Below are 15416 nucleotides of genomic sequence, written 5' to 3' on the forward strand. Positions count from 1 at the left end.
AAATTGATTTGTTGTCTCAAAAGTAATTGTACTTGTACAGCAGAAATAAAGTATTTGTGTTACTTCCCATTTTAAGGTGTTTAGGTTGTTTGTGTTTGCAACAAATATGTAGCTGCCCCCTTGTCCAGACTGGATGTTTATTGTAATAAAGCAGAATGGAGCTCTGCACCTATGACAATGTAGACTGTACATAAAAGACAATGATTAGCATCATGTTTGCAACACATTGTTTATATTGGAAAACTAGACCATAAGCAGAATACAGTGTTTATAGGAAATAGACATAAACCTGTGGTGTGTGTGTGTGTGTGTGTGTGTGTGTGTGTGTGTGTGTATATATATATATATATATATATATATATATTTTTTTTTTTTTAACTGCATAGTCTCTAAGCACTACTTTATTTTATTAGTTACATCTTTTTAGCGTTAAAACCATGTTTATCTAGGTTCCCCTTTGATACAAAAAGTATTTAGACCGTTGGAAGATAAAAATTTATATTTACTGTACAATAATATGGGTGTTTCTCACTGGCCTATTTCATCAAATGAGTGAATAACACAGAATTACAGGAAAAGACTAGGCCACTTGCATGAAAAATATATTACCATTAAAAAAAAAATTAATCAGGTTTTTTTAACATCACAGTGAAATGTGACAGACTTTTATACCTTTTTTGTGACACTATCAGCAATGTCAAACACCCTTAAGCGTTGCAGGTAACCACTACAGCTAAATATTGAAGATTCCAGTGACTTACTTACACCCCTGTGAGTCCTACTGTTCAGCTAAGTATGTGACACAGCACCCTACCCAGCAAGGCAGTCTTTGCGGTACTGCTGCCGTCTAAATGGTGATGCTGTTCTCGATGCGACTGGGACACAGGTACAGGTATGGCAGCTCCAAACCCTCGTTCTTTTTGGCAATGTGCTCCTCCACATCCCGCAGCTCTTGTCGGAACCTCTCGATGAGCTCCTTGGCACGAGGTTCAGTGAAGTACTCCTCAGTGTACTGCCCCAGTTGTATCTGGAATGGTTAAGCATTAAAGCAAAGAGACACAGAGAAAGCAGCAGGTGTGAGTAGGGGATCATATGGACAATTTCACCTTTCAGGAGCATCTCAACTAAAACCACACTAATATTTCCAGTTAGATATTACAAGATGGGATAAAACACCAAGAAGAGGAGCTGTATAGCACCGCGGGACCCTGGACTCACTGCGTCAGGCTGGAGGCGCCCCAGGTGCCATGTGATGGCCATCTGCATACAGGACTGGCTGACATCAGGCAAAGTGTCTATGACTAGCTCCATGGTGATGGCATCTTTGTCAGTGGGCGGGGGGCAGCGCATGGTGCAAGGAGTGTTGGGGATCCAGGCGCACCAGTCAAACTGGTAATTAGAGCAGAGTGTCCCAAAGGGTATCACAGTGTGTGCGTACTTGCGTGCGTGCGTGCGTGTGTGCGTGTACATGTGTACCTGGCCATTATTAGTAGCTGCATGCTGTGCTGTACTTGTGAAGATCACCACACTCAGCAGTGTGTTTAGTTCCTCCCTGGTCTTCAGCTCACTGGACAGACCTGCAGAGAACAGACCCCACTACCAGTCATCTGTGAACGCCATCATATTTCACCATAGAGATAACGTATCACCAGTCACACAGCAGATCACCCATCATTACACTAATAAACCATTCCGGCAGCTGATATTATTGGACAAGGGGACATAAGAAACAAAAGTCTGACCGAACTTGGGGATGTCCACGAAACCCTCGTTAGCGATCTCCTGTATCCAGGCTTGCAGCTCTTCATCCTCAGCCACATCGGTGTCGCTGGAGTAATAGAGGCACACCATCCCCCAGGTGAAGCTGGAAGAGCAGTGAGTGGTGGGCGGTTATGAGTGGCGAGATATAAATGGAGGGAATCCATTGACAGAATAGAGCGGAAAGAAAAAGCAGGGGCAGACATGGAGGAAGAGAGGGCAAGAGGGAAACAGGAAGAGGGATGAAGACTTACAGTTAGGGTTAAGGTTAGATGTTCTAAGACAAAAATGCTGTAATGTTGAAGGAGGAACATAAAAATCCATCACAAACTATTAGTCTTTTTACAGCTTAGTACTGTCTGTCCTATATTTAGCTGCCTGAAATGTGGAATTATCTACCTTGCAGTTCTGCTCTTGTTTTGACTGCTGTTCTCACACCTTTCCTGCCCACTTCCAAGTAAAGGACAGATGTGCTCCTGTGATTAAGGTGCCTGTCAATCCACTTAATTTTTTCACATTTTGGATTAGATGGTCCTGTGCAGAAGTAAGGGCCAACTGTCACAGAAGCACCATCCTGGCAACTGGTCCCGAGCAGCTCCCAGCTTCTGGCTGACTGGTGTAGGACCCCTGAGCATTTCAGACTTTACCTCTCTCAGGGAAACACTGCCAGATTTTCCTACCACCATTGTTGTCCTGGTCACAATTAGAGAAGGGCTCAGCTAGTGTTTGAGCCTTAAAGTCCAGTCAGAAAAAGGCTAACTGATGAACCACATGTTCCGTGTGTTTGTACCCATCTTGTACCGCAGTATCCTGAGTAGCCTTGGCCAAGTCCCACTGGTGTCTATCCCATGGGGTCTCCAGGTGTATCTCTCCCCCAGGTGCCGGCCTACCTGTGAATGGCATCCCACAGCATCATGCTGTCCTCTTTGTAGAAATAGCCTTTCAGCTTTGTCACACCACGCTCATGGAAGTCTACGCTGGGCTGGAGAGACCTGTACGTCAGAACCTTGTACTCTTTCTGGGCCAGCACCAGCAGGCCTTCACCCCCCGTTGAAACCACCTAGGGGACACAGGAATGGTAACTATCTGAAAACATACTCACTTACTGTCTACACTGTGACAGGGTACACCCCAAACTGGAAGCCAGTCCAATACAGGATAATATGTGAAAACAACTAGAAAATGTATTACTTTCTTGTTTGACTTCCAAACAAAATCATGGAAAGTGAATGATAAATTTGACACATTTATATAGGTGGATTCTATATTGGTGTGATTGGGACTACAGGCAGTCCCCGAGTTACGAACATCCGATTTACATACAACCTGTACTTACAAACAACCCCCTTACTGACTGGTAATTAGATTTTTTTTTTTGACCATCCGAGAAAAAGGAAACGATCACCACTGAAACTAAAGAGTAAATAATAAAGTGAAAGGTGAAACACCAATGAACAATGGAAAAGCGAACATTAAAGTTTCTTTAATGTTTTCCACGCACACATAGTCTCTCTCTCTCTGAGAGAGCACTCGACTAGAAAAGACTCTTTTTCCCAGTTGCGGAATCTCACTCCAAACAACAACCCCACCCCCCGAACCCTCGTGCGTTCTCAACTCCCCCTCGCTTTGCTCTTCCAACTCCTGTCACTCATCATTCCCTAGTCCCATTCCACGTTTCTTTGAAAACGACCGCACGCCTTCTCCCTCGACCACAATTTCGGATCCTCGCCTCTGTTCAGTTCGCCAACCGACCATTCACCCGTCCCCGACCACAAGAACACGTCTAGTCCTTTGATTCTGAATAAACAATCCTGCACTTCGGTGCAGTCTCCTCCGTGTCCTCTGCTCATCATGACAGTAGTAACATTTATTATTATCTCTTTCTATGTCTTTCTCTATTATAAATACTGTAGTTACATTTATTATCATAATAATCATCATCACATCATATTATTATTATTAATATTATTACTGTATTGTTATATTAAAGATGTTTTAGTGTATCCAAAGTGTTTCTTTAATGTTTTTATGCATAGAAAGGTACACGGCATACTAGGTCAAACACTTCACAAACTGACGTTCGATACCCACCGTACCTAAGTGTTCTGACTTAAGTCAAAATCTGATTTAAAGACAGACTGAGGACACGGAACTCGTTCGTAATTCGGGGACTGCCTCTAAGTATTTTCCGCAGGTTACAACAGAAATAACATTTCTGGGACTTGAACCAGTAACCTACAGGCTACAAGTACATGTCCTTCCCCATAACATGTCCTAATTCCCACACACGTAGCTCAGCATGCGTATTCGTACAAATAGGGAGTTTATGAAATAGAGTTTGGTTGCCAGGATATTTTTCCCATTCCCCTTTCATTGTGACACGACTAGCAGATGCTGAGAGAGAGAAATTTAGACCCTTTTGAAGATGCCATTGGAGGAGATGAGCTGGGTGCGTCCTCGACAGTTGATCTCCAGGGTGTACCGCAGGTGTGGAGTCAGTAGCTATAAGGAGGGACACCCAGAGCTTCAGAGGAATGTTCTGAGGTAGAATACTATCATCAAGGTTCCAGTTCCAAATGGAATACAGCAATTATTTATAATATTTATGATGCTCATCAAAAATAAGCACAGACACTGTATAGCGTTTCCTTCCTAGATTGAGAGCTGGACACTAGAATAACACCGCCCCCCTCCCTTCTGGAGTCTCACCTTATAAATGGGATGAACAGCCGGAAGCTGCCGGAGAGTGGCTACACAGAACACCTCGATCACCAGGTGTGTGCGCAGCAGGTGGGACAACACCTGGAAAACCTGGAACTCGGAGTGACGAACCCATATTTTGGCCAGCAACCAGGCCAGAGGTGGATCACTGGGCAGGAAAATAGGAGTATCTGGGCCTGGATTCTGATCCAGCTGAAAATAGTTTGGCATTAGATATGTGTTTAGTTTCAGTGTACAGTCATATACAAAGATTATATTAGAAAGTTTGTGTTGCAAATTTATGTAGCTGTTAGAAGATCAGAAGATCTGAGACCCTTTTTCAACACAGGAAGGGATTCAGCAGTTCTGAGCGACCAAGGAAGTTCAACCCACCACAATGGTGCCAAAACTGAGAATCTACTGACTTTAAATTTTGGATCCCCTAGTGAGTGGCACCACCATACAACCAGTGTTGGAGGAGCCCAGTGCACTTGCAAGAGTGTAGAGTGATTAGGTTCTGACAGCATCTGTGTCCTAATTCTTTGACTCTTTTCTAGGCAGTAGTCAAAGTATGGAACTTGATATGGGCAGCTACAGAAAGGTGAGATACATGGGAAAGTGTAGGCAGAACCGGCTCTGCTACCTGTATAGCAATGGGGATGAGGCCACTCTCAGGGTGCTCATACAGCAGACATAAGGGTGCAGCCAGGTGCTGCGGCCGATTCCGGATTACATTTGCAGGGATGCCATCCATGATGGCATAATTGACCAGGTATATATTTCCAGCCTACAGTGAATGATGACAAAGAAGGGAAAGAAAAAGGAACGAAATGTTAAAACTGGGTCTCAGCTACCTTGGGATGAATCAAGACAAATAAACTGTAAGCTGTTTTGAAGAAAAATGTCAACTAAATAAATAAATATAAAATTTTAAAAGACAACAGATGTAAAAATTAATATCAAGCAGTAAACAGCAATAGTATAGTCATTTTCTTATTATTAAACCAAACCAGAATCATCTGAAGTTGAATGAAGAAGAAAAACATGTGAGAAGGGGGTAAAGAGAGGTTGGGATAACTGACTTGTGACGACATATGGCTTTTTTTTTTATAATGAAAAACTCACTGGGATGCCCTAGGTCAAGCAGAGGCAAAAAAAATCACCTTCATTTCCTTGCTGAGTGTCATTTTTGGCCCCATGGAGCCCTGCACCATGTCCTCTGAGACTGGGAAGTTGTCAGGCAGCTTGCGGCACTGCTGGATCATGCGTGGATTGCAGCCATTGAGAAACTGGTACCCAAAAAGCCAGTCCTCTCTCCAGTTCTTCATCACATACTCTGATGAACACACAGAAGTCCCATACGGATGTGAAACGTGACAGAGGACAAAAGTCAGAAAGGAACAAGGTCTCAATGGACAGAAACGCACCACATCACACATTCTCTCTGAATCGCTCATCCCATACAGGGTCGCGGGGAGCCAGAGCCTAACCCAGCAACTCAGGGCGTAAGGCCGGGGACACCCAGGACAGGGCACCAGTCTGTCACAAGGCACCCCAAGCAGGACTTGAACCCCAGACCCACCAGAGAGCAGGACCCAGTCCAACCCACTGCGCCACCGCATCCCCCCACACCACATCACACCTATAGGAAAGATGCAATAAAGTGTACTGCAGAGCATGAGGTTCTATCACAGCTGGATCATCTGTTAAAGCCACAGTTTTATTGCACCTCATGAAGTAGTACCTGCGACTGGGCTTCTGAGCTTCCAGAAGATGCGCTTGAAGTCGTCCAGACTGTCCCACGACTTTCCAAATTTTAATGCCAGTGTCTTCAGGGAGAGTTCCAGCAGCCTGTGAGGCAGAAGAAGCACAGCATTAGAGACTGTAAGATATTTTAATGGACTGACATCAAATTACCCTAAATGAAGACATAGCAGCTGAGACAGATAAAGGCAGAGAGATATGAGAGTGCTGAGATAACCAAGAGAAGCAGTTAACAACAAGAGGGACACAAAAGGGAGAGGTCATGGGTTCTCTGAATTGCTGCGCAACAAGCTGAAGCATGCTACACAGCAGATCTGCAGGACATGTGTATGTTAATTATGTGTGACACTGGTTTTCATGGGACAGCAGATCACAGCTCGGAACGGCAGTGATTCAAATGAGGGCTGAGACACATGTGACACATGAGAGCTGCTATGCAGAGAGTTACCTATATGTGCCCAGGGCACAAGTGGTGTAACTCACACACAGGTGGTGTAACACAGCAGTGGCAGCCCCGATGAGCAGCGATACACATGTACATTTACATTTATTGATTTAGCAGATGCTTTTCTCCAAAGCCACATACATCTCAGTGAAAATACAAATTTATGCATTACATTAGGAGAAAGAGACATAGCTGCAGACGTGATTCTTAAGTAAACCTAGTTTACTTTCCACTTGATGCACTGATGTTTATCGCTCAAGTAGGTGCATAAAACACAGGATAGATGAATCCTGATAACCTTCCTACATTTTTTTTTAAAATAAGGTACACAAACATTTACATACAATACAGGAGTAGCAACTATGTAAATGCTTATCTGGGGACGTCCCGCAAAGCAACAGCCACTCACGCAAACTGCAGTGATCCCTCGAAATCGCTCCGTTTCTCGTTGTCAAAACGCGCATCCTGCGGCAAGTCAGCCTCTGATTTGGCATCAATACACTTTGGAATACCGGGAGCCCAGGCCTGCCACCTGTCAATCACACAACACACCCACATAATTACAACCACAGCACACCCCAGATACACACAGTCATACATTGCCGTATACACAACGGTGTTCCTAAATACAATACAGTTTGTTATATGTTGTTATTGTTATTATTATAGCACTCTGTCCAAGACTGCTTTCACAAGGTTACAAATAAAGTAAAAGACAAACCATCACATACAACAAACACACAGGCAGGCTAGCTTGTGTGTGCCTAGCAGACATAGAATTTATTCCATTTACTGTAACTGACCGGTATATTTTCTGTCTCTCCTGCAGCTCTGCCCTCCTGTGCTCCAATAAAAGTGATAAAGTGTCATCATTAAGCTTCTTTGCTGGGGAGAACGAGACAAAGTGAAAAGAAATGTAACCACTGCTGTATCACCACCTTAGGAGTAATACAAAAAAAACTATTACTATTACAAGCAGTAAGGGATGAGTTTGTAGCAAATTTCTTTCTCCCTTCCTCTTTTTGATATCAGTTCTGCCATTTGTGTGTTTTGTGTAGTGGTATTTTTTTCTTATTTCTAGTCCTACCAGTAAGCTGACACATTTTCACAGAATTTTCCAGATAGACTGTCTGGCAGGAGACCAGCGGTCCCCATGTGAATGAGGCTGAGAGAAAATCAGCCCTTTACTTGTGAGAGCTCTTTAGAATGCGTGTGTCTGAGTACCACCATCTCTAAGTGGAATTTCAGCACCTTTGCCCGCTAACACATACTCTGACCGGTGAGCTCAAACTGGAGAACTGAGTCACACCTGTTCCCTCTCGCAGCTCCACCTTGACATTTCCCACCAGCCAGCGGTAACAAGGAAAGGTTAGCGTGTCTCCATCTGGGGATGTCACAGCCACGTAACGGCAGAACCAGTTGTCCTCCACCCAGTAGCGTTCCTTCTCTAGGCGGACCAGCAAGAGCTGACCAAGAGAAGCAGCACTGTGCACTCTGTACTTATCCACCTGGCAGAGAGATGCAGGGAATGTAAGAGACCCAAACAAACAGAGACAAACAAATTCTGTTTGCTGTCTCTTAATGCACACACCATATAAACTCAGTGGGAAGAAAGCTTTGGATCATTGTTACACACACAGGAATAAAAGAAAAGGACTCTGTTGGTTTGACCACATACTGACCGCTCCCCGGCAGAGATCCAGACCAGGGTTGTCTAACACTGTCCTCTCGCTCTCACCCTTCTCTCCCACCACGGTCACGTACACATAGTTGTTGGTCCCAGAGTATTCGGAGGTCCCTGTTGCCACAGTGACTGTATAATCCATCTATTTGCAAGAGTAAACAAGAGCTAATGAATGGAGACATTTCCATGTAACTGTGGTCAGCACATACAATGTAATTTTAGGCAACAGAAAATAAGCAAAGTAAATTTCACTTAGCACATAAATTTTAATTAATGACCCTTAAATGTACATAGGATGTGTTATGCAAGGTATCAAACACTTCATTTTCTTTGAAGACTAGGATACATCTGAACACAAAAGGCACTATTGTACAAATTCATATTTTTATTTTGCATATATTTGTTTCCCACCACAGTGTGTACGTGCTGCTACTTCTTTTTCTGTTCATCTCTCCAGTGTTACCCTGGGTGCTCTCTACAGCATTATCAGTGGTTGTGCAGTATAACCACAGAAGTTCCTCATGGCTGCAACTGCAGCGCATCACGTAACTAATGGTTGAAACATCCACTCGTAGAGTTCAGGTCACAGAACTGGTATGTACAACAGTATGGCCTGTACAGTTGTTTCCTCCTACAGCTGGCTTATACATAATTTTCAGGGTTTTTTTCTCACAACGTTTAGGTGAGCTGGTGACTCCAAATTATTACTAATAACCTTTAGGCAGCTGATATCCTTATCCATAGCAACTTACAAAATTAGACCAGTAACCTTTGAAATATTTACCCATTTATAAAACAGAATACTTCACTGCAGTTAGTATTTGACCAAGGCTACTTGAGTAGAATTGGAATTTGAACTTGAGACCTTCTTACTTGCCATAACGACATATGCTGTTCAAAAAAAAAAAAAACTGGTCCTTTATGTTTCTATATGCAGGGAGTGCAGCGGCACAGTGGGTTGGTCCGGGTCCTGCTCTCCGGTGGGTCTGGGGTTCGAGTTCCGCTTGGGGTGCCTTGTGGCGGACTGGCGTCCTGTCCTGAGTGTGTCCCCTCCCCCTCCGGCCTTACGCCTTGTAGGCTCCGGTTCCCCACAACCCCGTGTGTGTGTGTGTGTGTGTTTCTATATGCAAGAACCCAACAGTGGACAGGGGTTTGTCCACAGTGCAAACCCCCAATACCCTTGGCTTCAGACCACAGCAACTGTAACTAGACAAGCACTTAATGAAAACGCATAGCTGTCTACTGTCCACTGTGTGGTGGGTCCGAGATAAGAGCATTTATTAACCAAGAGGATGATCCATCAGGGGAATGGAGAGGGCTCCTCTTCTTGGTTGTACAGTTATATTAGAAGAGAGTGCAGAACCGTATGACAGATCTGGAGCGAATAACCTGGAAAATGTGAATCATAAGAAACATTCAATATTTTCCATGGCTGTGAGGAGAATGCGATCTGGATCCTGACACCGGATCAGCAGAACAGAGAAGAATCCAGACCTGCTCAAGCTCCTCCGACATCTCACATCACAGACACTTCTCCCATTGCCTGTTATAAAGATGTAATTTATATCATATTGCCTTATGCAGACTTCAGAAAGGTGTGCCCCATCCAGGTTATCCGGACTTTTCAGTCAGACTACTGCACTGGCCCAGTCTCATGTGTGGTCAAGCTGAGGGTGGTGGGAAGGACAGCATCTCACTTGACATTAAACCCTTCATTCTACTCCCCTGCACACTTCCTTATTATTATCTGAAGAATACTGCGATTTAAAAACATATATTCTTCCACAGGAAGTGCTTGAACATTTCTAACATTGTAGTAAAAATCCTGATTCCAACTGTTAATAACCCAGATTTCACTCTGCTACTCTGTATTTTCCACTTTGACATTCCATTAAAATTGTGTGGGCTTCAGTGCAAAACACTAGTTTTATTGTGTTGGTGCACCTGTGAAAATTCGCAGGAAATGAGTGTTGCACGAGCGGATGCGTGCAGCACGTCACATCGCACAGACAGGGGATCAATATGGAACCTGATCACAGGGGCAACTAGTTGGACAGAGAGCCTGCTTTACAAAGCTTATATTTATCATATTAACTGTTAAAAAGAAAAACAACATATTTGCAATTATTAATGCACAGTAACTTTATATTTCATGAACTTTAAAACATAGGAACAAAGAAAATAGTATCTGTGACGTGCAAAACTTTGGACACCCTAGTAAGTCAGTATTTAGTAATACCCCTTTGGCACTTATCACAGCTTGTAAAGACCTTTTACATCAAGCTGAAAGTCTTTCAATTCTCAGTTCTTCTTCCTTGCAGACCACTTCTAATTCTGAGATATCCTTAAGCTGTCTTGGGTGGCATGGTGGCACAGCAAGTAATGCTTCTGTCTCACAGTGCCTGGGTGGTGTGAAAGAATATGGGTTTGATCCCTGCTCAGTCTATGTGGAGTTTGCATGTTCTCCCTGTGTCTGCATGGGTTTCCTCCAGGTGCTCTGGTTTCCTCCCACAGTCCAAAGACATGCTGTTCAGGTTTCCCCCATAGTGTGAGAGTGTCATGAAGTTTCACTGATGCATGGATGAAAACCCCTTGTAAGTAGTGTATCTAGCAATGTAGTCACCTTGGTGACTAAGGTGTATGGGCTCGTAACACTATGTAGTATCTGTTGTAAGTTGCTTGGACAAAAGTGTCTGCTAAAGTGAATAAATGTAAATGTCTTGCATGCACAATATGTTTAAGATCTACCCACAGATGTTCAATGATGTTAAGGTCAGGGGACTGTGAGAGTCATTCCAAATCCTTCAGCTTGCCTTTCTCCAAGTAGCTCATGGTGGCTTTGAGGTATGTTTGTCTTGTTGTAGAAGCCATCAGCTTTTCAGTTTCAGGGTACAAAATTAACTAAATATATTTTGGCCTGGGGTGCCCAAACTTTCGCATAAAACTCACTGTATGCAGGTCCAGGAGCAATTTATACATTTTCCCCACTGGGAAACGATGGAGAAATCGACTTCGGTGCCAGAATATTCACTTTGAAAGGTAATTCTCAGGAGCGAATCGTGTTCGGATACCTGGAACGGTGTACACTCAGTGTACTCACTATTATTCAATTACACAATATAATACAAGTTATGTCCTGAGCTCGGAGGTGCTCGAAGCTGTATTTTCAGCTCGACGAAGCGTGTAATTTTGCAAATTAAACCTCATTGCCCATGATCAATGCGAGTGTCAGAACATAGAGTCAACCAAATTATTTCACATTTAAACACCGAGGCAGGAAACATTCCAGGAATGTTTATCAAGACTTCGATCATATCTGGAAATGGCATCTAGACTACGTGTAAAGAACGACCAGGCTTTTTCATGTGAAATGCTAAGTTCGAGAAAAATGCAACTTTACAAGCATGTGGAAAGTGAACGTCAGAAGGAAAAAAAAAACGGATATTATTATCGTAGAATCAAATATTTGTGGGATAAGAGTATTGCAATGATCCGTTACGCGGGCTTTTTTTATTTTATCTTCAGCGTCAAAACGATAGCCGGGGTCTGCGAAAATAACAGGCAATTCAAATTGTTACTAAACTAAGAAAATAAAAAGACACTTTTTATGCTGGACACTAAGTCTATCTTTACAAATAAAAAAAAATAATAATATATTTTAATTCTATATTAGCTGGTCAGTCTTGCTCATTTTACAACGAAAACGGCAAGTACGTAAGACAAATAATTCATTATATATATATATATATATATATATATATAAATAATATATACACACAGACAAATATATGGAGAGTGTGTGTAGAACGTAGAGCTCAGTGCAGACACTGGGAAACAGGTGAGCCAGTGGAGAATTACCTCGTTTTTCCTGTGGACGAACTGCTCTCCTTCGCCGTGATGCACCGTCGTCTGCGGTCGCGCGCAGTTCCTCGTTTATGGCGGGAGCTCAGCTGTGCGCTGAGGTAACTTTCCAGGGAGGGATTTTCCGACCATAGGACGCTTCCCTAGTGCTCCTTCTCCGTGTCTCCTGCTCACCTCTCTCTGCGTTTTACTGCGTTTTGGTACCAGACCCCTCTGCTTCTGTTCCTCCCACACAATTAACATTTGTTTACTTTTCCGCAAACCGTAGTCCTCCTCGAAACTTCCTCATATAGTTCAAGCTACCTTGACCTTCTCGTTCCTCAGCGCTGCGAGATTTAGAAATGGACATTTACTTTTTACATTTATTCATTTAGGGGGTGCGGTGGCACAGTGGGTTGGACCACGGTCCTGCTTTCCGGTGGGTCTGGGGTTCAAGTCCCGCTGGGGGTGCCTTGTGACGGACTGGCGTCCCGTCCTGGGTGTGTCCTCTCCCCCTCTGGCCTTGCGCCCTGTGTTACCGGGTAGGCTCCGGTTCCCTGTGACCCCGTATGGGACAAGCGGTTCTGAAATGAAATGCATTTATTCATTTAGACGCTTTTCTCCAAAGCGACGTATATATATTTCGTAGAAAAATGTAAACATGATATTTATATAATATAAAAACTCTTAAAATGAACTGTCAAACAAAACTAAATTATATAAACAAAAATTAATGCCAAATGTGCTTCAGTAGGAGATCCTCTGTGGACCGGACAACGTGTGTGTGTGAGCTCTGGAGATGGACAGAGATAAGTCAAAAACTGAATTTTTTGAGAAAGTCACCTCCAGGCTGAACTTTTCGTGGTTCAGTGAGAGTTCCGCAATCTTATAAATATCATCTCCTTTCCGGTGCTCACCAAAAGTTTATACAGACAAAAGCTGTCGTGTCTCCACATAATTTAATGAGAGCTAAGCGTTTCCGTGTAGGTGATAAAAGATAAATGTTGAAGGGCTTTGGTTTGGACTGGAAGCCTACAAAATTGATCTTAATTAAAAATAACAATTATAAACGGCCCAGAAATTGCCACAATGTGAATTCTGTGAAATATATTTTTGATAAATGCGGTTTTAAAGAAACAAAAGTGAAAAGACACTATCGTCTTCGAAAATATCTCATTGAAAATCCCTAGGGGTGAGGTTGCTGTTAAAGTACACTTCATGCCAACTAGTAAAGCAAGTTTCTCCTAAATGGCTGTGACACAAGATGTACCGCGGTAGGCCCTGTTATCTACCCCGCTGGTGAGTTCCACTGCAGGGAAGGTAACAGCAAGCGGAGAAACGCGTCGCGGCTTGTGGCCTCCACAGCCACAGGCAGAACCACGGAACTTCTTGAGAAGCACCAGTGGCATCATCATGGAAACGCAAGGAGTTCTAGGCAATTCTGGTGGACAAGGGCCAGGCAGACTGTTTACTCACTACATAGCTGTATCCTGCCAAACCACTGGTTTCATCAGACTTCCTCCCTTAAATGATTTCTTAACCAGCTCCATTGTGACATTTTAATTTACCTTGCATTTCAGGATTGCCGCTATTTCACCATACGGGAAATAGGGCAGTTCTGCATTTGGAGCGACACACTGCAACAAACTCTGCACTGGCTTCCTATAGCTGCCCGAGTCAAATTCAAAACCCTGGTTACTGTGTACAAATGCATCAATAGAACTGCTCCCAGCTATTTACAAGACTTAATGAACCGCTACACCCCAGCCAGGCCCCTTCGCTCGTCTACTTCTGCTCCCTTGGTGGTCCCGCGCACGAAAGGTAAACCTCGGAGGTTCTCCGTTCTGGCTCCATTGTGGTGGAATGACCTTGCCCTGTCACTCAGAACTGCGGAAACTGTCTATATTCAAGAAGGGTCTGAAACCTCACCTTTTCCAGATCCACTTTGCCCAAGATCTCTCCAGCTCATTTACGGTGTAACTGTTCACGCATCGTAACTCCATAAGCATCCCCAAATACAACTTTTATTCAGCCACTACTCTGGCATTGTACTTGCTTATTTGTGTACCTTATTTTTTTTTAAAAAAATTGGCAGGAGGGTATCGGGATTTGTCTATCCTGTGTTTTATGCACCTACTTGAACATTGAACCTCGGTGCAGCAAGTGGTAGGTAACAAACTAGGTTTGCTTGAGACTTTCATGTCTGCAGCTATGTCTCCTTCTCTCAACATAATGCATAAATTGTACTTTTGCTGAGATGTACGTCACTTTGGACAAAAGCGTCTGCTAAATGAATAAATGTAAACAGAATGTACAAGGCTCGAATCGTACCTTCTCAGATTGTACTTTAGAACAAATATTTGTCTTACCGCTGAGCACTTTGTGTTTACACTTTTTGCCAGTAATTTCCTGTATTAAAACGATGCTGCCTAAAAATACCATTTTACTTGTAATTCCATTTTATGTTGTTGCATAAATCATTGAATGAAACATGTACACTTATTTCCATTTAAAAATAATTTCCTCGGCAAATGAGCCATTCCTAGGCAATGCCCGAAACTGAAGTCATAAGTAGTCACTGTGTAGGTCCACTGAACGACAAGAGGTTTTTTTTGGCACTTCTACCCACAAAGCCTTTACTCAACATATCAGCGTTTGCTTCATACCAATAACAATCTGGTCCTTGTTGCTTACATTTCCTGCAAATTGTTTAATTCAAATACATGCACATTTCACCACTGATCTGAGCAATTCTGAGCCCACTCTTATGAGAAATTCTCATTTTCACACCCCTTACTGACATCAGAGACCTGTCTACATGTCCAATGTTGACGCAATATCTATTCATAACAAACTACTATATTTGCTCACTTATACATCTGTATATGTGTGTGTGCGCGCACGCATGTGAGGGAGGGGTACGCCACCTAGAAGCAGCTCACTGGTGAGATCAGCTACTCAACAGCAACCCTAATTTTCAAATTCTGTGCGTCTTACCATTCCTGAAATACATATTACTTCCAATTCACGTAAATAGCACCCTGGTCATATTTTTGGGTTACAAGTACAGTACAGATGGAAGGTGTCTCAGCACTGATTTTGCTTTAATTAAAAATGTCCTGTAAGATTAACCAATATCTTTTGTGATGTAACAAAAAGACACTTCAGCCAAACCCCCATTGCTGGCTCTGATCCAGTCACACAGCCACACACAGATCTGCACTG

The 15416-nt window shown here is 43.2% G+C and overlaps 1 protein-coding gene across 1 annotated transcript; it reads right to left on the reverse strand.

Annotated features, from left to right (window-relative positions):
* Positions 1 to 444: 444 nt before the first annotated feature.
* On the reverse strand, positions 445 to 12580 carry alox12 (arachidonate 12-lipoxygenase). The gene is made up of 15 exons (XM_018733219.2): positions 12210 to 12580; positions 8350 to 8493; positions 7977 to 8175; positions 7471 to 7552; positions 7077 to 7199; positions 6203 to 6309; positions 5622 to 5794; positions 5102 to 5245; positions 4468 to 4671; positions 4174 to 4260; positions 2649 to 2818; positions 1743 to 1864; positions 1477 to 1577; positions 1219 to 1389; positions 445 to 1027 (listed from the first exon to the last, which is right to left on the reverse strand). Exons 2-15 carry the CDS (start codon positions 8491 to 8493, stop codon positions 848 to 850), a joined length of 2007 nt encoding a protein of 668 aa, XP_018588735.2. The 5' UTR covers positions 12210 to 12580; the 3' UTR covers positions 445 to 847.
* Positions 12581 to 15416: the final 2836 nt, after the last annotated feature.

Source organism: Scleropages formosus, chromosome 13, assembly GCF_900964775.1.
Source record: "Scleropages formosus chromosome 13, fSclFor1.1, whole genome shotgun sequence".
Taxonomy (NCBI): Eukaryota; Metazoa; Chordata; class Actinopteri; order Osteoglossiformes; family Osteoglossidae; genus Scleropages; species Scleropages formosus.